We start from the raw sequence: 21,439 nt of genomic DNA on the forward strand, positions 1-21,439 counted from the left end.
ATGGAAGCCTATAGGGAGATATTTACAGTGCATTCGGAAAGTATTCAGACCCCTTAACTTTTTCCACATTTTGTTACGTTACAGCCTTATTCTAAAATGTATTTAAAAAAACATTATAATCCCCCTCATCAATCTACACACAATACCCCATAATGACAAAACTGAAATGTCACATTTACATAAGTATTCAGACCCTTTAACCAGTACTTTGTTGAAACACCTTTGGCAGCAATTACAGCCTTGAGTCTTCTTGGGTATGAAGCTACAAGCTTGCCACACCTGTATTTGGGGAGTTTCTCCCATTCTTCTCTGCAGATCCTTTCAAGCTCTGTCAGGTTGGATGGGAAGTGTCGCTGCACAGCTATTTTCAGGTCTCTCCAGAGATGTTGGATTGGGTCCGGCCTCTGGCTGGGCCACTCAAGGACATTCAGAGACTTGTCCTGAAGCCACTCCTGCGTTGTCTTGGCTGTTTGCTTAGGGTCATTGTGCTGTTGTGTTATGTTAGAGTTTACACTTCATCTTCCAATGAACTGTGGGGAGGTCAAAATAATGAAACTGTTTATTATTTTTTAAATGTTGAGTACTTCTACTTGCCATTATCATTCACCTGATGATAAGACATGACGTGACTTTTTTGCTAACATATGATGGGGATCCCTGGGTTTCCGGTTTGCCTCTGTGGGGGTCCCTGGACAAGAAAAGTTACAAAACCCTTTAGATTAATGAAGTGCTTCTACTGGCACATGAGCGAGTCTTTACAATTTTTGCTTGGTTTCACACACATACACACATACAGACACACACTGAGCGGTGAGTGAGCGCCGGGCATGTCATTGATGCTCTAGACTGGGGGTTCATCCATCACTGATAATGGCTGGGGACAGCTGTGTGTTCTGTCAGCCTCCTCTCCGTCATACCAGAGGGCTATTTACAATACTCTCCCCTAATCCTCCCCCCTCCACCCCACTAGTGTCCTGTCCCGCGCCTCTAGAGAATACGTGTCTGGGGCCTGGCCCAGATGGCGAGCTCTGTGAGCTACCTAGCGTAGCATATAGCCCTCAGAAAGATGAATCAGTGATGCAAGACAGAGGTATAACACACACTCACACACATCCACCCTGTCACACATCACCCTGTCACAAAAACACCCTGTCACACACACATCCACCCTGTCACACATCCACCCTGTCACACATCCACCCTGTCACACATCCACCCTGTCACACACACATCCACCCTCTCACACACACATCCACCCTGTCACACAAACACCCTGTCACACACACATTCACCCTCTCACACACACATCCACCCTGTCAAACATCCACCATTTCACACATCCACCCTCTCATACACACATCCATCCTGTCACACATCCACCCTGTTCCACATCCACCCTGTCACACATCCACCCTGTCAAACATCCACCATTTCACACATCCACCCTCTCAAACACACATCCACCCTGTCAGACACACATCCACCCTGTCACACATCCACCCTGTCCCACATCCACCCTGTCACATATCCACCCTCTCACAGACAGATCCACCCTGTCAGACACACATCCATCCTGTCACACATCCACCCTGTCACACACACATCCACCCTGTCACACACACATCCACCCTGTCACACATCCACCCTGTCACACACACATCCACCCTGTCACACATCCACCCTGTCACACACACATCCACCCTGTCACAAATCGACCATGCCACAAATCGACCATGCCACACATCCACCATGCCACACATCCACCCTGTCACACATCCACCCTGTTACATATCCACCCTCCACACATCCACCCTGTCACACATCCACCCTGTTACATATCCACCCTCCACACATCCACCCTGTCACACATCCACCCTGTTACATATCCACCCTCCACACATCCACCCTGTCACAGACACATCCACCCTGTCACACATCCACCCTGTTACATATCCACCCTCCACACATCCACCCTGTCACACATCCACCCTGTTACATATCCACCCTCCACACATCCACCCTGTCACACATCCATTCTGTTACACATCCACCCTGTCACACATCCACCCTGTCACACATCCACCCTGTTACACATCCACCCTGTCACAGACACATCCACCCTGTCACACATCCACCCTGTTACATATCCACCCTCCACACATCCACCCTGTCACACATCCACCCTGTTACATATCCACCCTCTACACATCCACCCTGTCACACATCCATTCTGTTACACATCCACCCTGTCACACATCCACCCTGTCACACATCCACCCTGTCACACATCCACCCTGTCACACATCCACCCTGTTACACATCCACCCTGTCACACATCCACCCTGTCACACATCCACCCTGTCACACATCCATTCTGTTACACATCCACCCTGTCACACATCCACCCTGTCACACATCCACCCTGTTACACATCCACCCAGTCACACATCCACCCTGTCACACATCCACCCTGTTACACATCCACCCTGTCACACATCCACCCTGTCATGCACACATGGCGTCCATTAGAAGGTGATTATTATTTATTGAGTGTTGAAGGTGATGCAATAGCTGCCGTATTCCAAACTTATTTTAGATCAAGTGCTATCTTGTCTGTTTGAAATGTTATGGCTATTTTGGGAAACTTTCCGAGCACTGAGGACTGTTTTGTGGACAGAAAGTATATATTTAGACACATGGGCTACATCATGAGGAAATCTTTCACAACACGGCTGCACAATAACATGTGTCTTATTCCCAACATACAACTTCAAGCTTTTGTTTGAATCCCCTTTTTAGAAACTCAGATATGTCAGACCACCCGCTACACACCCACACACCCCCTTCCCCTCCTCTCCTGTGGAGTGTCCTCTCCTGTCTGAATGAGAGCCGGCCGGCCCAACTGATAATGACGGGGGGAGGGGTATTGAAAGACGAGTATCCTGCCGTGTTCCCCCCTCTCTGATTCATTAATCAGATTTCCACTGAGCTCTGTCCCACATGTCAGCCCAGCCCTGCGCAACGCCCACTGGAGATCCTCCCCCCGTCGCCACTACATCCATCGCTATCGACCATCAAACCGACAGATAACTGTCGGGGCCAAGGTCAGCCCAAAATGTTGACAACCCCCTGTGTCCCCTGCCCTCCCACAACTCCTTTCTAAAATTACCAACACACCACCTTCTACTCCACACAATGATTCCCCTAAACCAGGGATGTCAAATATAAGGCCCGCGGGCCGAATCCGGCTCATGAAGGGGTCCAATTCGGCCAGCGGGTGGTTTAAGTAAAAAATTAAATAATAATACGGTTTTAAATATTTCCCCAATATACCTTGGGAAACGAACTCAAAATACCATGAAATTACTAAAACAAAATTGAAACTGTGTAGAAATTATAGTGGACCTACATTCACACAGTTACTTGACAGTGTACTTGACAAGCTAGACAGTCAGGAAACCCAAAACGATAGATAGAAGACTATTTTTGCTAATTTTGACAGCAAGGAAATATAACCAATTTCCAGTGCAGTCCACGGGGGAAAAACGAGTTTGACACTCCTGCCCTAAACCCAATTGACTGGATGGATGACCTCGTTAGTTCAGACGTGGAGAAATTGGGAGATATGGACACTGCTAAATCAGCATGACATGGAGAGAGTTTGCCTGGTGAAACAATGGCCCTCCCACCCTCCTCTACCTACCCCTTTCTCATATCCCCCCTACCCCCCTACCCCGTCCACCCAACAATTCCCAAAATATGCAACCCTCCACCCCATCCCACCCGCAAGCCTTGTCCATTGGGATTTGTAATGTACACAGCTTCACTGATGCCTGGGCGAATGAATTAATGAATGAATTAATGAATGAACAGATTTGGGGGCCGAGGGGTAGAGGGAGGTGTAGATGGAGAGATGGAGGGGTAGAGGGAGGGGTGTAGGGAGGGATGGATAGATAGAGGTGGGCAGGGGTGGGGGTGTTAGGGTGGACGCTAGATTGGATGCACTAGGGGTTTCATATCATTTGTTAGATCATTGTCCGTTTGTCCGTTCATATACCCCCAAAACCCCCCACCCCCCTACCCGGCTCCCCTACCCGTCCCTGTCACCTCATCTCAGATAGGGGTCAGAGGTCACAGTCCTCACAAGCCCCTTAGGAGAGATCAAACGCTGATTTGGCCCACATTGGAAACCGTAATGACCATTAAATCTCTGTAACATCACGATGAGTCAACACGAGGAGCGGGACACACACTGACACACACACACACACACTGACAAACACACACACTGACACACACACACACACACTGACAAACACACTGACACACACACACACACACACACACACACACTGACACACACACACACTGACACACACACACTACACACACACACACTGACACACACACACACACTGACACACACACACACTGACACACACGCACACACACTGACACACACACACACACACTGACACACACACACACTGACACACACACACACACACACTAACACAAAAACACGCCTCCTGCGCTGTGGCCCTTCATGGTGAATTTGAGAGTTTAGGGGAGCCCGCCTGTCCCTCCCTCTAACTCTGTAAACTTAAAGAGAGGCTCGGGGGTGACCATATTGAATGATTGTGGATCAGGGTCAGTTGTAGCAGTTTGAAAAATGCGGTAGCCGAACGCGGTATGGTTCAAACGTAAACTGCCGGTGCGGTCATTGATTGGTAATGTAAACCACAAGGGAGTCTAGATTGCACCTTGGGACAGAGGTGACCACTACAGCACAATTAACCCTCAATCAATGTGTCTCTCACAGGGTTCTCCCTCTAAGATTTTATAGCCGTCCATTTATTTTCTCATGCCAGGTCACATCAGAGGCGTACCTCAAGGACGGGTGTTGGGTCCAATTTAGTTATATACTGACTGTGTTTAATGGGCCGAAGGACTATTTGTTATAGGTTTCCTCCTGAGACACGGCCAAATCATAGTACCCACAAAACACCAGTCTCAACGTCAACAGTGAAGAGGCGACTCCGGGATGCTGACCTTCCAGGCAGAGTTGCAAAGAAAAAGCCATATCTCAGACTGCCCATCTAAATCTTTTATTTTTATTGGACAGTCTGAGATATGGCTTTTTCTTTGCAACTCTGCCTAGAAGGTCAGCATCCCGGAGTCGCCTCTTCATTGTTGATGTTGAGACTGGTTTTTTGCGTGTACTATTTAATGAAGCTGCCAGTTGAGGACCTGTGAGGCGCCTGTTTCTCAAACTAGACACTAATGTATTTGTCCTCTTGCTCAGTTGTGCACCGGGGTCTCCCACTCCTCTTTCTATTCTGGTTAGAGATCTTCAGTTTCTTGGCAATTTCTCGCATGGAATAGCCTTCATTTCTCAGAACAAGAATAGACTGACGAGTTTCAGAAGAAATGTATTTGTTTCTGGCCATTTTGACCCTGTAATCGAACCCACAATTGCTGATGCTCCAGATACTGAACTAGTCTCAAGAAAGCCAGTTTTATTGCTTCTTTAATCAGCACAACATTTTTCAGCTGTGCTAACATAATTGCAAAAGGGTTTTCTAATGATCAATTAGCCTTTTAAAATGATAAACTTGGATTGGAACACAGGACTGATGGTTGCTGATAATGGGCCTCTGTACGCCTATGTAGATATTCCATTAAAAATCAGCCGTTTCCAGCTACAATAGCCATTTACAACATGAACAATGTCTACACTGTATTTCTGATCAATTTGATGTTATTTTAATGGACAAAAAAATTGCATTCTGTCTGGTGGATTACATAACAGGGGTCTGGTGTCTTTGTGTGTGTGTGTGTGTGTGTGTGTGTGTGTGTGTGTGTGTGTGTGTGTGTGTGTGTGTGTCCTCAGGGAGTCATCCCCTACCATCTGCTAATGGTTTATATCTTATCCTGCCTGGTAATAAGGGTTAGGGTTAAGGGTTAGACCTGGCTGGGTTTATAGCTTATCCTGCCTGGTTTATGCAAAAACAACCTTTGGGACAATAACAAATACAATTGTATGGGACTGCATGGATTGTGAAAAACAATTATTTACATTTCAGAATTCAGATGTTGTCAAGTTATCCGGTGTCAAGTTATCTGGTGTCAAGTTATCCGGTGTCAAGGTATCCGGTGTTGAGTTATCCTGTGTCAAGTTATCCGGTGTCAAGTTATCCTTCATCCAAACCCAAACCCTGACAGACTACAACTGGTTTTATACTGACCACAATACATTCAGCATCCTGTAAAACCAAACAGACTGAAACAGGGAGGCACCACCTGAACGTGTATAATACATTTTATTTTCGTTTCAAAGTGTTTTGCTACCGGTGTGCCCTGCTGAACCCTGCTGAACCCTGCTGAACACTGCTGAACCGTGCTGAACCCTCCTGAACCCTACTGAACCCTGCTGTCCCACTTCCCTGATTAGAAGCAGAGAAGGGAAATCAGCAGTATTTCAGTCCTCCCGGGCTGTTGTTGAAATGTCCTGACCTACAAGATGTTAGATAATACATGTTACTGTCATAGTTGTACTGCACAGCTGTCTGGCAGCGACACTCTGCATCACAAATAACACCCTATGGGCCCTGGTCAAAAGTAGTGCACTATATAGGGAATAGGGTTTCAACAATGATAATGACACATTATTATCACTGGTGAAAGAAACATAAGAGATTAAACGCAATCATTGGATGTCATGTCCCATAGGAGCTTGGGGAGTGACACACAGTTTGAGGGACACTTAGTACAGCCGCTTAACAGCCGTTAGCTTTACCTCACACAACGGCTTCAAAGCATAGCCCGGCCGCTCACGCGATCGGCGCCGTACAACAATGGCATTCAAAACCCATTGGGGCAAGTGAAGGAATAACTGAATGGATCAATGGACGGGTGGATGGTTCCAAATAAACATGCAATGTTTATCATTCTATTCATTTAGAGATACTAGTTGATACATGCCCTTTAACCTTTAAACCCATTTGTGAAGACCTTATACAGACAGGTGTAAGAAGCTTTATTTTTTATTTTTTTTGTGACAGGTTTATCTTTGTGATTATCTTGGAGAGTCATAGTGATACTTAATACTAGTGGGATGAAGGAAAAGTTCCATAGAATAGGCTTTGTCCTTTCTAGTAATTATATTTCTAGGGCCTTACATTCCCCATCTTGACCTTCTCTTTGAACCTGCTCTGTATATCTCTCTGTTTATCTCTCTGTCTAACTCTCTGTCTATCGCTCTGTCTATCTCTCTGTCTATCTTTCTGTCTATCTCTCTGTTTATCTCTCTGTCTATCTCTCTGTCTATCTCTCTGTCTATCTCTCTATCGCTCTGTCTTTTCTTCCATATTGCTTCCTCTCTCTTCCTCTCTCTCTCTCTCTACTTCTCTCTCTCTCTCTCTCTCTCTCTCTCTCTCTCTCTCTCTCTCTCTCTCTCTCTCTCTCTCTCTCTCTCTCTTTCTCCCTCTCTCTCAATCTCTCTCTCTCTCTCTCTCTCTCTCTCTCTCTCTCTCTCTCTCTCTCTCTCTCTCTCTCTCTCTCTCTCTCTCTCTCTCTTTCTCTCTCTCTCTCTCTCTCTCCTTCGATGTGCGCTGTGGCCAAGGCCATCCTTTTTCCCTTCAAAACATCCACTTGAAAGGCTATTCAAGGATTTTTCAATGAATCCCCTCTGCCTCTGTGCGTGTGTGTGTATAAGAGAGGGAGAGAGAAAGGGAGAGCTTTATTTTCAGGGCTGTGCTACAGTACCATCTGTATGCTAATCTCCTCAGACTTTGGTCAACTTTGATCAAACGCTCAGGGGCCTCCCTCTCTCTTTCCATCCCTCTCTCTACCTCCCTCTCTTTTCTCTCCCCCTCTCTCTCGCTCTCTCTCTCTCTCTCTCTCTTTTTTTCTTATACAAACACAACCACACTCTTTCACTCTCTCCCATTCTCTCCCTCCCTCCCTCCCTCCCTCCCCTCCTCTGTGTTCTCAGTAACCCACTGACCTTTATGTGGGCCACATATTACCCCTTACATCAACAGCAGCAGGCAAACCTTGAGTAAACCCCATCCCCCCTCTCACTTCTCCCCCCTGATTCACCACACAGTGTCCATTCCCTCACCCCCCACCACCCACCTCAAAGCTCTCCCCCAAACAACCTCTCCTCAGCCCCACCCCTCACCCCAAAGCTCTCCCCCAAACAATCTCTCTTCACCCCCCACCCCTCACCCCAAAGCTCTCCCCCAAACAACCTCTCCTCACTGTCCTCACCCCAAAGCTCTCCCCCAAACAACCTCTCCTCACTGTCCTCACCCCAAAGCTCTCCCCCCAAACAACCTCCCCTCACCCCCCCACCCCTCACCCCAAAGCTCTCCCCCAAACAACCTCTACTCACTGTCCTCACCCCAAAGCTCTCCCCCAAACAACCTCTCCTCACTGTCCTCACCCCAAAGCTCTCCCCCAAACAGCCTCTCCTCCCTCTCCTCACCCCAAAGCTCTCCCCCAAACAACCTCTCCTCACCCCCCACCCCTCACCCCAAAGCTCTCCCCCAAACAACCTCTACTCACTGTCCTCACCCCAAAGCTCTCCCCCAAACAATCTCTCTTCACCCCCCCACCCCTCACCCAAAAGCACTCCCCCAAACAACCTCTCCTCACTGTCCTCACCCCAAAGCTCTCCCCCAAGCAACCTCTCCTCACTGTCCTCACCCCAAAGCTCTCCCCCAAACAAGCTCTCCTCACTGTCCTCACCCCAAAGCTCTCCCCCAAACAACCTCCCCTCACCCCCCACCCCTCACCCCAAAGCTCTCCCCCAAACAACCTCTACTCACTGTCCTCACCCCAAAGCTCTCCCCCAAACAACCTCTCCTCACTGTCCTCACCCCAAAGCTCTCCCCCAAACAACCTCTCCTCCCTCTCCTCAACCCAAAGCTCTCCCCCAAACAACCTCTCCTCACCCCCCACCCCTCACCCCAAAGCTCTCCCCCAAACAACCTCTACTCACTGTCCTCACCCCAAAGCTCTCCCACAAACAACCTCTCCTCACCCCCCAACCCTCACCCCAAAGCTCTCCCCCAAATAACCTCTCCTCACCCCCCCCTCCCCCCACACACTCTCCCCCAGCACCTGCGACTATATTTCCCTGACCCACACCAGATGGTTGTCCTCCTGGCATCAATGGCAAGTTCCTTGGCAAACAGAGGCAGTCATAGCACAGTGGGCATGCTTTGTCTGGGCAGAGGTTGGCCACGTCTCGCGGATTACAATAACAAAAAAAGTAGCCGGTGTGCACACGCAGGCACGCACGTAAGCACACACACACACACACGCTGAGTACAGTTAACATGCTGAATACAGTTAACATGCTGAATACAGTTAACATGCTGAATACAGTTAACATGCTGAATACAGTTAACATGCTGAATACAGTTAACATGCTGAATACAGTTAACATGCTGAATACAGTTAACATGCTGAGTACAGTTAACATGCTGAATACAGTTAACATGCTGAATACAGTTAACATGCTGAATACAGTTAACATGCTGAATACAGTTAACATGCTGAATACAGTTAACATGCTGAATACAGTTAACATGCTGCATACAGTTAACATGCTGAATACAGTTAACATGCTGAATACAGTTAACATGCTGAATACAGTTAACATGCTGAGTACAGTTAACATGCTGAATACAGTTAACATGCTGAGTACAGTTAACATGCTGAATACAGTTAACATGCTGAATACAGTTAACATGCTGAATACAGTTAACATGCTGAATACAGTTAACATGCTGAATACAGTTAACATGCTGAATACAGTTAACATGCTGAGTACAGTTAACATGCTGAATACAGTTAACATGCTGAATACAGTTAACATGCTGAGTACAGATTGAGTGTCTCACCAGTACAATAGCAGTGATGTAAACAGTGTTGTCAGTGGTTGTATTGAAGGTGTCAAATGGATGTGTGAGAAACACACACATACACACAGTAACTACCCTGGCATGGTGTGTGTGTGTGTTTGTGTGCATTGTGTGCAGCCTGTGTGTGTGTCTGTGTGTGTGTGTGTGTGTGTCTGTATGTGTGTGTGTGTCTGTGTCTGCGTGTGTATGTATGTGTGTCTGTCTGTCTGTCTGTGTGTGTGTGTGTGTGTGTATCTCTGTGTGTGTGTGTGTGTTTGTGTGTCTGTGTCTGCGTGTGTAAGTATGTGTGTCTGTGTGTGTGTGTGTCTGTGTGTGTGTCTGTGTGTGTCTGTGTGTGTATGTATGTGTGTCTGTGTGTGTGTGTGTTTGTCTCTGTGTGTGTGTGTGTCTGTGTCTGTGTGTGTGTGTGTGTGTGTGTGTGTGTGTGTGTGTGTGTGTGTGTGTGTGTGTGTGTGTGTCTGTGTCTGTGTGTGTATGTATGTGTGTCTGTCTGTCTGTCTGTCTGTGTGTGTGTGTGTGTGTGTGTGTGTGTGTGTGTGTGTGTAGTGTGTGTGTCTGCGTGTGTATGTATGTGTGTCTGTGTCTGTGTGTTTGTGTGTCTGTCTGTGTGTGTGTATGTGTGTGTGTGTGTGTGTGTGTCTGTGTGTGTGTGTGTGTATGTGTCTGTGTGTTTGTGTGTCTGTCTGTGTGTGTGTGTGTGTGTGTGTGTGTGTGTGTGTGTGTGTGTGTGTGTGTGTGTGTGTGTGTGTGTGTGTGTATGTGTGTGTGTGTGTGCGTTTGTGTGTGTGTGTCTGTGTCTGTGTGTGTGTGTCTGTGTGTCTGTGTGTCTGTGTGTGTGTATGTGTGTGTGTGTGTCTGTGTGTGTGTCTGTATGTTCCGTGTTGTGGCTATGGTGTCTCTCAACCCCTTAGTGTGTACAGGCCAGTGGGTGGGAAGACAGACAGACAGACAGACAGGCAGGCAGACAGAGAGAGAGAGACAGGCTGGCAGACAGACAGACGGACAGGCAGGCAAGCAGACAGACAGGCAGACAGGCAGGCAGGCTGACAGAGAGATACTGGCAGACAGACAGAGAGAGACAGACAGACAGACAGACAGACAGACAGACAGACAGGCTGGCAGGCAGACAGACGGACACAGACAAGCAAACAGACAGACAAAGAGAAACAGACAGAGTGAGACAGGCAGACAGGCAGGCAGGCAGGGAGGGGGATAATGTGTATTAATCAGGGAGAAGCCCAGGCCATATGTCTGCTTAATGCAGGAGACTGCTGGCCAAGGACCGGCAGCTTCACAACATAAACAATTAGCCTCATGTCAAGACCAGGAGCAGCTTTACTGTAGCACAAGTGTGAGGATACAGTGTGTGTGTGTGTGTGTGTGTGTGTGTGTGTGTGTGTGTGTGTGTGTGTGTGTGTGTGTGTGTGTGTGTGTGTGGACATAATAGATTAGGACATGTATGCCAGTCTCACATCTGAATTCTCAAATGTAAATAATTGTTTTTCACAATCCATGCAGTCCCATACAATTGTATTTGTTATTGTCCCAAAGGTTGTTTTCCCATAAACCAGGTAGGATAAGCTATAAACCCAGCCAGGTCTAACCCTTAACCCTAACCCTTATTACCAGGCAGGATAAGATATAAACCATTAGCAGATGGTAGGGGATGACTCCCTGAGGACACACACACACACACACAAAGACACCAGACCCCTGTTATGTAATCCACCAGACAGTAAGACTCCCCGCCCCAACTCCAGGTGACTCAATCCCAACATGGTGGACAGACCCCTAAAATCTCCATCCCTCTTTCTCTTTTCTCTTTCAACTTTCTCTCCCTCTCTTTTTCCAACTCAGTCCGGAGCGACAGATTTCTCTTTCAGAGCCCTCCAAAGAGAAAGGGTGTTGGCCAGACTCCAGAGAGAGGTGTGTGTGTGACACATGGTTGGCTGAAGGAGAGCGTGGAGAGACGGAGGGATGGGCGAGAGGAGAGGGAGGGAAGAGGGAGGCGAAGAGGAGGGGATGAGAGCCATGTGGTTGATGTTAGTAAACAGTATCCAGCGTTGCTCTGGTATTGTGGCAGAGAGGAGGGGAGAGAAATCAGTAGACAGGCCACACATGAGCAGGGACACAGAAGTCACACACACACACACTGAAATAAACACATGCACACTGAAACACACACACACACACACACACAGACAAATAAATGAAAACACTCACTCAGGCTCGCTGCCTGCCACTCCGCAGCTGCACCAGTTTCTATAGCAACGGTGACGAACGATGTTGGAAGAGCAGAGAGTGTGTGTGTGTGTTCATATCCACTTGAAGTGTGTGTGCGTGTAGGGGTGTGTGGGTGTGGCAATGGATTCTAAGGACTCAGCTCTTTACCCTTTGAGAAAGAGAGACAGACACTGGCCTATCAGGGCAGTCAAATAAACAGAGATGGGTAAGATAGGAGCTGGATGGGCCCCTTAAAGGGCAATTCCACCACTTTTCAACCTTATATTCATTATCTTCAGCACCATACCCGTTTTTTTTTAAATGACGCGTTTCTATGATCTGTGGTTAAAAAGACAAGAAGAAAGGTCCTAAAAAATGCTTCTCTGTGACATCACAGGGTAGGATTAAAAGTAAGAAAAACAGTGATTTTCAAAACCTGCAACTAGTTTCTAGCCAGAGGGAGGGTCATTTCTTGCTCCCCACGTCCCCGCGAATCACATAGTGATCTTTATATTTGTTTTTACAAAACGTAGAAATGCACCGTTTTCACATATGTAGACACTGGTATTGTGCTGGAGATAATGAAACTGAGGATGAAAAGTGGTGGAGTTTACCTTTAATGATACAACCCCTCCTCAGACAGACAGACAGATGGAGAGAAACACAAACCTGGTATTGATTTATATTCTACTACATGTTTGCTTTGGCAATGTTACTTCTCACATATTTCATGACAATAAAGCTTCTTGAATCGAAGTCAGTGAGTAAGAGAGAGAGAGAGAGAGAGAGAGAGAGAGAGACAGAGAGAGTGAGAGAGAGAGAGAGAGAGAGAGAGAGAGAGAGAGAGAGAGAGAGCGAGAGAGACAGAGATAATTAAATACTTTTACTGATGTGTTCACAGTATCAATGATGATGAATGATTCATGTCCACACACAGAGGTGTTCATTTTAAATGTCTATTTATTTGTCAAAATGAGGTATTTTCGAAGTGCTATGAGTTGGAGCACTACATGTAAATTATATGAATGAAAGAACAAACATCTTATATCCGTTCACCCAGAAAGTTCTATGCACCCGACAGTTACAAATATATAAACAAATGAAGAGTGAAACAGGAAGGACAGGGTCAGGTACATAAGGACAGGGTCAGGTACATAAGGACAGGGTCAGGTACATAAGGACAGGGTCAGGTACATGAGGACAGGGTCAGGTACATAAGGACAGGGTCAGGTACATGAGGACAGGGTCAGGTACATGAGGACAGGGTCAGGTACATGAGGACAGGGTCAGGTACATAAGGACAGGGTCAGGTACATGAGGACAGGGTCAGGTACATGAGGACAGGGTCAGGTACATGAGGACAGGGTCAGGTACATGAGGACAGGGTCAGGTACATAAGGACAGGGTCAGGTACATGAGGACAGGGTCAGGTACATGAGGACAGGGTCAGGTACATAAGGACAGGGTCAGGTACATGAGGACAGGGTCAGGTACATGAGGACAGGGTCAGATACATGAGGACAGGGTCAGGTACATGAGGACAGGGTCAGGTACATGAGGACAGGGTCAGGTACATGAGGACAGGGTCAGGTACATAAGGACAGGGTCAGGTACATGAGGATAGAGAGGAAAAAGAAATTATGAGATAAAGAGATATCTAGTGAGAACTCATTTTCTTACGAAAATATAAGTATCAAATGTAATATGTATCACAGTCACACTAAAGAGTAATAAAGCTGTGTAGAATTAGAACCATGGTACAATACAAAGTAGGAGAAAAAAAAAAAAAGTTGTTATATTACAAAGTGTCATTGCCCTTGAGGCATTGCAGTATTTTCTTTATAAAGTTTCCAGTCTAGTTATTGGCAGCTTTGGGACATAAAATGTATAAAAACTCAAAGATAAAAATGTATATAAAACAAGGCAGATTCTGAGTGTATTTGTCTGTTATTTACAGTACTGTTATTTACAAAAGTGTCGGCTAGCAAGGTGCACATTATACCGTGGTTTCGTGGCGTACTAGTGTCTTCCGTTTGCAGTGGTGAAGGCGTAGAAAGCATTTTCTGCTACTAAGTGTGAACTTTGAACTATCCAACCAACTCTGACACCATGTCCAGTGTGTATTCATTAGGCACACAACGGAGCAAAACGGACTGAAACAGAGAGGGAATACCTGATCTTGTCCATTGAGAAATGCTTGTTTTCACTTTCCGTTGCAAAACATTTTGCCACGTTGTGCCCTCATGAACATGACCCCTTTGAAAGTCAGCTGGTTTGGGTTAGGGCTATAAGTGTCACATTGAGTACAACATAGAAAATGATACAAAGGTACGAAATAGAGACAGGACCCAGAGGAGTGTGTTCCCTCTCTTCTTTCCTTCTCCTCCCTCCTTCTATTCTCATCTTTCTTTTTGCTCAATGTGACCGGATTGAAAAACGTAGAACCCTAAACATTCTTAACGTCAACAAATGTGCAAAAAAAGTGGCATCAGTGAAAGTCCCGTCGACCCCCTGTCATTTGTCACTCACGTGTTTGTGTGTTTGTGTGTGTGTATATACATATATATAAGTCGAGACAAAGCGAGGGGGTGGGGGGGGTCATCTGGGTTTGTATGTGTGTTTGTGTGTCTGTGTGTATATATATATATATATATATATATATATATATATATATATGTGTGTGTTGTGTCTATGTCTGTGTGTATATGTATGCATTATGTGCCACTAAAAATTCTTAGCGAGTCCTGGCCTGCTCGAGTCGCCTCATCAGCTGTTGCCTCCGCACCTGCAGCCTGTCCTTCTCCTGCGTCAGCCGCAGCTCGTCTGTCTCCAGCGAAGACACATACTCCGCCGCTTTCTTCAAGATCAGCACCTTGGCCGCCTTCTCATTCCTCGCCAGCTCGGGCACGTGGTCGCGGAGCGTGAGGAAACTGGAGCGCAGGTCGTTGCGCCGCTGGCGTTCCAGGATGTTGTGGTTTCGCCGCCGTTCGGAGTCTTCGGAGTCGGAGTTACCGGAGGAGCCGCCGCCGCTGCGTGGGCTGCTGTCACCGCTGGTGTTGCGTTTGGACCTAGAACCTGGCATTGTTGATGACGGCATAGTCAGGGAGCTGCAGAATGTCGAGGATGATGATGATGAGGGGGCACGGGAGTATTGACGAGGAGCGTTAGAGGACTTGTGTTTCTTGGAGGGGGGCGCGTGGTCGTCGTCAGAGGCATACGGCGAGGGAGCGGCGTAGTTGTGCTGCTGCTGGTGGACCGAGCTCCGCTTGAGGATCAGCTCCTGACCGTGACCGTTTGACCCCGCCGACCCCCGGTTGCTGACAAATCGGCTCACGACACCAGATGAGGCCACGGCCCCAGAAGCGCCGCCCGTCTTCGACCGCACCGAGATGGTGACAGTGCCGGTCGCCATGGGCGACAAACCGCGCCGCTTCTCCACGGTGACCACATCGATCTCTTCGCCGTCCGATTCATCTTCATCTTCCTCCTCCTCCTCATCTTCATCATCATCTTCTTCTTCTGGGAAAAGAAAACAGAAGTGTGAGTAGGTTTAATCGTTCTGACTCACCAACTACGGGAACTATGTCACCTATGTGTGCTTACAGGTGACAGGTGTGCGTGTGCTTGTGCATGTGTGTGTGCATGTGTGTATGCCGTCTGTGTTCATGCTCACGTTTGTGTGTGGGAATAGTAAGAGCATTGCTCAACTCTCAGCTCTCTAGAGAGTACTCTTATTGCTTACTGTCAGTCACCTCTGAGTCTAGCACTAACCTAGCTTTTTACATGCTTCATCTCACTGACTTCCAGACTAGCTGGATTCTTTGTTGTTTTTCAGTCAACCCTTCTTAGGCCTTTCCTGCTCATCTTTATCCACTGCAGTTTGAATGTTTGAGTTATGTCCCTGTTCTCTCTCTCTTGAAAAGGTTTTGACATCCGCAAAGCATTTAAAAGTCATATTCAGTTTTAACTTGAGGTGTTTCAAAAAAAGTAATTTGACCATTTTCATTATTTACTGGCTTCTTTATCTTTAGTAAACCTGAGCTGAGATAGTACGGCCGCGACTTATCAGAAGACTTATCGTATAATACAATTATCATGCGCAGGTCTCTTTGAAGGTGTAAGAAGAGGAAGTGGCAGATTGTGAAGCGGCAGGTGATTGAGGCGGCAGCCCCAGTTAAAATGCCTTTGTGAAACGGCTATCATTATCAGCTAAGTCGTTCATAAAGCAGTGAGGCATTTTACAGCTTACTGTAACCCACTTCTCACGGCCAGACCCTCGGGAGGCCGTCTCTCACACACACACACACACGCACTGAGAAGTTGGCACGGGAATCAAAACACATCCACACCACAGGTTCTCAGCTGGGTGGTTATGGGGCTGTCTGGCCTCTCCCTGTCTTTTTTTCCTCTCTTTTCTCCCTCTCTACTCTTTTCGCTCTCTCTCTCTCTAGACAGACCACATGTGAAGCTGAGACAGCCTGGGCAATTTGATACTGGGAAAGGGGGTAGTACTAGTGAGTATATCTCTAGGAGTAAATGGCGATAGTCTAAAGTGGCATCATCTCCTTGTCTCCTTTCCTCATCCTGCATTGACGTGAAAGAACTGGTCTGGTGAAAGCCAACACCTGGTTAGCAGATATCAACCATATTGCTCAAAGCTCCTTCATTTACCAAAAGATCAGTGCAGATGAAGGTGAGAGGGTAAAGCGTGGGAGCCACTTTAGACTATTGAGATGTATCCTTCATTGGTGTCAATTAATAATGTACAGATACACATGTCACAGGTGCCTTAAGCTTCCAGGTATACTGTAGGCTATCATACTGTAGGCTATCATACTGTAGGCTATCATACTGCAGGCTATCATACTGCAGGCTATCATACTGTAGGCTATCATACTGTAAGCTATCATACTGTAGGCTATCATACTGTAGGCTATCATACTGTAGGCTATCATACTGTAAGCTATCATACTGCAGGCTATCATACTGTAGGCTATCATACTGTAGACTATCATACTGTAGGCTATCATACTGTAGGCAATCATACTGTAGGCTATCTAATAAGTGTTTTGTGTGTCAGCATTTGATTTTAGAGTCATCCCACTATCTGTTATTGGGGGCCAAATGCAGGAGGCCTATTCTGTGCCTATAGGTATTTAACATGGATAGGATATCTGGTGGTATCTATATTGACACCGTCTATTCCTGCCTTTCAAGTATGCGGTGTGTCTACTACTCTCTTTGATGGCGAGGTAAGCGCGGATAAAAGAGAAAGAGAGGCGACTTAACACTGCCAGCGTCAGAAGAGGCCCCAGCAAATGGTTTTATCTGCAGGCTGGCGGGGCAGCGGGGGGAGGTGATGGAGCGGCGCCAGAGAGACAGCTGTCGAGATGGGAGCGCCTGTTCAAAGCTGTCAGGCCCCTAAAGAAAAAGGGCCCTCCCTCCCCCTCCTCTTCTCTCCTGCTCTCTTTCTCCAGCTCTCTTTCTTTCGCCCGCGGGCCGGTCGAAGGGGGTGTGTTTTTGGCAAGGCACTATAGCTCGAGCCTCGAGCCGGCGCTGCCTAGTTGGAAGTCTCTCTCTCTTTTTTTACTACGGTTTCGCAGCCACAAAGAACTCTAGTAAATACTCACGTGAGTTTTTCGTAGGCCTACCAGACTTCCATGGCGGTTGCCAAACGATACATTTATGCTCAACGAAAGTTGGGCCATTTAGAATGTTCGAAGAACCTATTATCCTGTTATTACAAAGGTTTCATTGTCCACTTTGTTGTTATCGACCGACCCCCCCTTTCCAAAACACACCCACACACATCCTCAACACTGAACACAATAGTCGCTACAAATGGAATTTTAAATAATGACGTCTAGTTTATCCAGGTTGAACATTGAATAGGCCTAAGCTATTTCACACCTATGGAGCCCTAGTTATTTCCAAAATCCTTGCATAAAGTGCTTAATCATAGCCTCCAACGAACCGTGAAACAAGGCACCTTATCAAGTAGTCCTTTTACTTATGTCTGTCTGCGCCGAGGCGTCAAGTAGAGCCAACGTTGCCCTATACAACCCGTGTGTCTAGTTTTTCGGTGTCTTCTTGTTGGATGCCAACTGGGTCTAAGTTAGTAATGCACACAATCCTCCAATTTTACAGCCATCTGCCGGATGAAGCGCCTGCCTATTACATAAACCCACTCATGCACTGTGTCACCACCATTTACTGCCGGCAAGTGGAATGTAACAACGTAATCCGATTCTGTGCCAGTCATATGAACTCTTAACTTTCAATCACCCCAATTAGCACTAGCCTAATAATAATAATAACAATAATAATAATAATGTAGCAGAATGACGTCAATTCAACAAAATAAAACGGGGTTTGTGGATGAGTATTGTGTTATTAGGCTATCAGCTGTTGTACTGTAGGCACTGTAACCAAAACATAAGGTATTGTGCGCATTCATCCTCGCCAAAGGTATCTGTAGCTCAGCTGGTAGAGCACGGCGCTTGTAACGCCAAGGTAGTGGGTTCGATCCCCGGGACCACCCATACACAAAAAAAGAAAAAAGAAAAAATTATGCACGCATGACTGTAAGTCGCTTTGGATAAAAGCGTCTGCTAAATGGCATATTATGTTATGTTTTATTATGTATCTGCTTACCGGAGTCGCTCGGCGTTTCCTCTGCGCTACAGTGCGCAGTAGAGGCGGAGATCGTCCCAGGTGGACATCTGCTGTTGGTGCTACCGTTTCTTTTGTTGATGGGGAAGGGGAAGACTATCGTGGGGTCCACACTCAGCTCCGGCGCCTTGGTTGTGGTGGCGGTAGCGGTAGTGACATTTTTACTAACTCCACAGGCAGCCGCGGTGGAGATGGCTTTGCCTAACTTTTCTGTGACCACCCTCTGGAGCTTTTCCCTGGCCGAGAAGCCGCTCCACATACAGTCCTGAATGATGATGGAGTTGGGGTTACTATCCAAAGCGGAGCAGCCGCCGAACAGGTCTCCGTCCGACACGCCCCAAATATCGTCTTCGGGCAGGAGTAGGAGCTCTGAAGCCCAGTCGCAGCCCAGCGGGTCGCCTAATCCAAAGCCCATGGGACCTGCTGCCGAGTCGCCCCTGTCCCCCCCGGACGCGAAGGCCAGCTCCCCCGGTAGCGCCGCTCGGCTCGGGGAGAGGGGCGGCGTGGGGAGCAACTCGAATTTCTTCCAGATGTCCTCTCCGGGTGGCGCAGAGTCGGGACCGCAGAAATAGAAGTCATCCTCGCCCGGGTAGAAGCAGGGTTGTAGAGAGTCGAACTCCATGTCGGAATTTTTACTTATAATCGCTGGCATTGGAAAGCCTATAGAGAGGGACAGTTAGCTAGTTTAGAAACAATGGAATAAGACACACACCTCCATAAAGTTCCTATCGAAAAGCCCAGATAACTACAGTCAGTCCATTGGAAAGCACAGAGGCCAGTGTGCGTAAAATAGTGTGCGTAAAATGTGTGTGACCCTGACTGGCATGAAGTCAGCTTTCCACTATTCTTGGCGCATTATTCACACAATAATACCACAGTGGGCAATTATAACTATTAAAACACATATCTAAAGTCACATAACAATCCAATTCGTTTAAAGGATGACCATTTTGGAGTCAAAATAGAGAGAAAAAAACCGGAGTCAATAATGTAAGCGACACTTTCACCCAAATATTGAAAGATGCTCACCTCGCGTTGACTGAGGTTGTGGTGTGAGTCGTGTTTTCTCGAATATCTCTCTCGCAGTTCAGTGATAAACTAGATTAGGAGCACACATCTACTCTTGTATCGCACAGACAGATCTCTGACACGCATTGTGCTGGGCTACGGAGTGTTATAGTCTACACTCAAATCTCTCTCTGTGTTGGAGGGAAGACTCCACCCACTTAGGGGTGGGCGGAGTTTGGTAGACCGCTGCGGCGTGAGGCAGACGGGCAGGGTGGCTGGCTCGCTGTGTTGTCTCCTATAGGATCGTCACTAGTTACCACAGCCACAAAGTAATAAACCCCGCAATTTCTACAAATTGCTCTTCTTAAAATGTGATTTTAAACCTAACCCTAACCTTAACCCTTACCTTAACCACACAGCTAACCGTATACCTAACCCTAACCTTAAATGAAGACCAAAAAGCTCATTTTATTTTCATGAATTTGTGGTTGTGGTAACTAGTGGAAACCCTCCTATAGCTCGCGACGGGCTCCATTACCTCCCCAGATAATATATATTACTTTATCATCCCTGAGCCTCCATTATGGCGAATTTCCTCCCCTTTTCAGAAATTGTTTGGGGGAAATTGTGGACAAATGCATAGGATATAGACTTTATTTTGTGTATAAAGGCTCCACTAATATATTCCATAATGATTTGTTACCCAGCAACCTTTAAGATAGCATTTTGATGGAAGTAGGCCTTCTATTTGTTTAAAGATAAGCAAATCAGCTCTTATACTGTCTTGTTATTAGGAAAGTCACGACGGCTTGGCGCATTACTCAACGCTAGAGCGGAACCAAACTCTCACTATTGTCTGGGGGCATTTAGGTAACCGCATAGCAGGATCAAAGAGTCGGGATCACTGCGCCCTCCGGTGGACACAAGAGAACAGTAGCTTGAACGCGTCAATATATAAATCGCTGTTGTAGGTTATCTGCGGTGAATTGTCGAACCATGAGTTGAAGGCGATATGCAGAATTTGTACTTTATAGTGAAGATAAAGAATGAACATGTTATTTATAACTATTATAGGCTACTTATTAAACACATCCATACAGTATTGAGTTAATTGGCTACGCTTTAAACCTATCATTATACTATTCTTTATCTTCTTTGTCTACACATGTCCATGGCGAGCAGAATCAGCTGCGCTCAGGGGTTGTAACGTAACTCCATTGGCGGTGGTAGCCTGCAGTCATCCCCATCCCCTTTACTCTAATAACAGGTTGGACGGAAATGTATCTGTAATTAAGCGCACAGGCAGCGCATTGGCACGGGCACAGATACAGTACATGCCTTATCGACTTCTTGAGAGAAACTGTTTTGTTTAATTTACAACCAAATGCCAAACGAAATGACACAGCACTTGTTCTATAACATGTTTGATCTACCCGAAATCACAAAGAGGACCTTTCCAAATGAGGATATCGAAAAAGACATAAATAGGTCTATATGTCTTTTGTGTCCTTTAAAGTCACTATGAAACAAATCCTATGCAGTCAAGCTTTGATATAGTCGATAGGTTTTTAATCAGAAGCAGTAAAAGAAGACCTTTCCAT

At 46.7% G+C, this 21,439-nt stretch overlaps 1 protein-coding gene and 1 long non-coding RNA gene across 3 annotated transcripts; one reads left to right on the top strand and one right to left on the bottom strand.

Moving 5' to 3' along the window:
- The first annotated feature begins 13,044 nt into the window (after positions 1–13,044).
- LOC121552284 lies at positions 13,045–14,159 on the top strand. The gene is made up of 2 exons (XR_005997180.1): positions 13,045–13,628; positions 13,769–14,159. It is a non-coding gene; the product is annotated as an uncharacterized LOC121552284 (long non-coding RNA).
- Positions 14,160–14,804: 645 nt separating this feature from the next.
- Positions 14,805–19,996, bottom strand: LOC121552708 (N-myc proto-oncogene protein-like). Of its 2 annotated transcripts, none has more exons than XM_041865719.2 (3): positions 19,860–19,996; positions 18,813–19,490; positions 14,805–15,674 (listed from the first exon to the last, which is right to left on the bottom strand). In XM_041865719.2, exons 2-3 carry the CDS (start codon positions 19,480–19,482, stop codon positions 14,893–14,895), a joined length of 1,452 nt encoding a protein of 483 aa, XP_041721653.1. In that variant the 5' UTR covers positions 19,483–19,490; positions 19,860–19,996; the 3' UTR covers positions 14,805–14,892. The 2 variants fall into 2 exon arrangements, with proteins under 2 accessions (XP_041721653.1, XP_041721652.1); XM_041865718.2 differs by having other exon boundaries at positions 14,805–15,677.
- Between the last annotated feature and the right edge of the window lie 1,443 nt (positions 19,997–21,439).

The sequence above is a fragment of the Coregonus clupeaformis genome, chromosome 36 (genome assembly GCF_020615455.1).
Source record: "Coregonus clupeaformis isolate EN_2021a chromosome 36, ASM2061545v1, whole genome shotgun sequence".
Taxonomy (NCBI): Eukaryota; Metazoa; Chordata; class Actinopteri; order Salmoniformes; family Salmonidae; genus Coregonus; species Coregonus clupeaformis.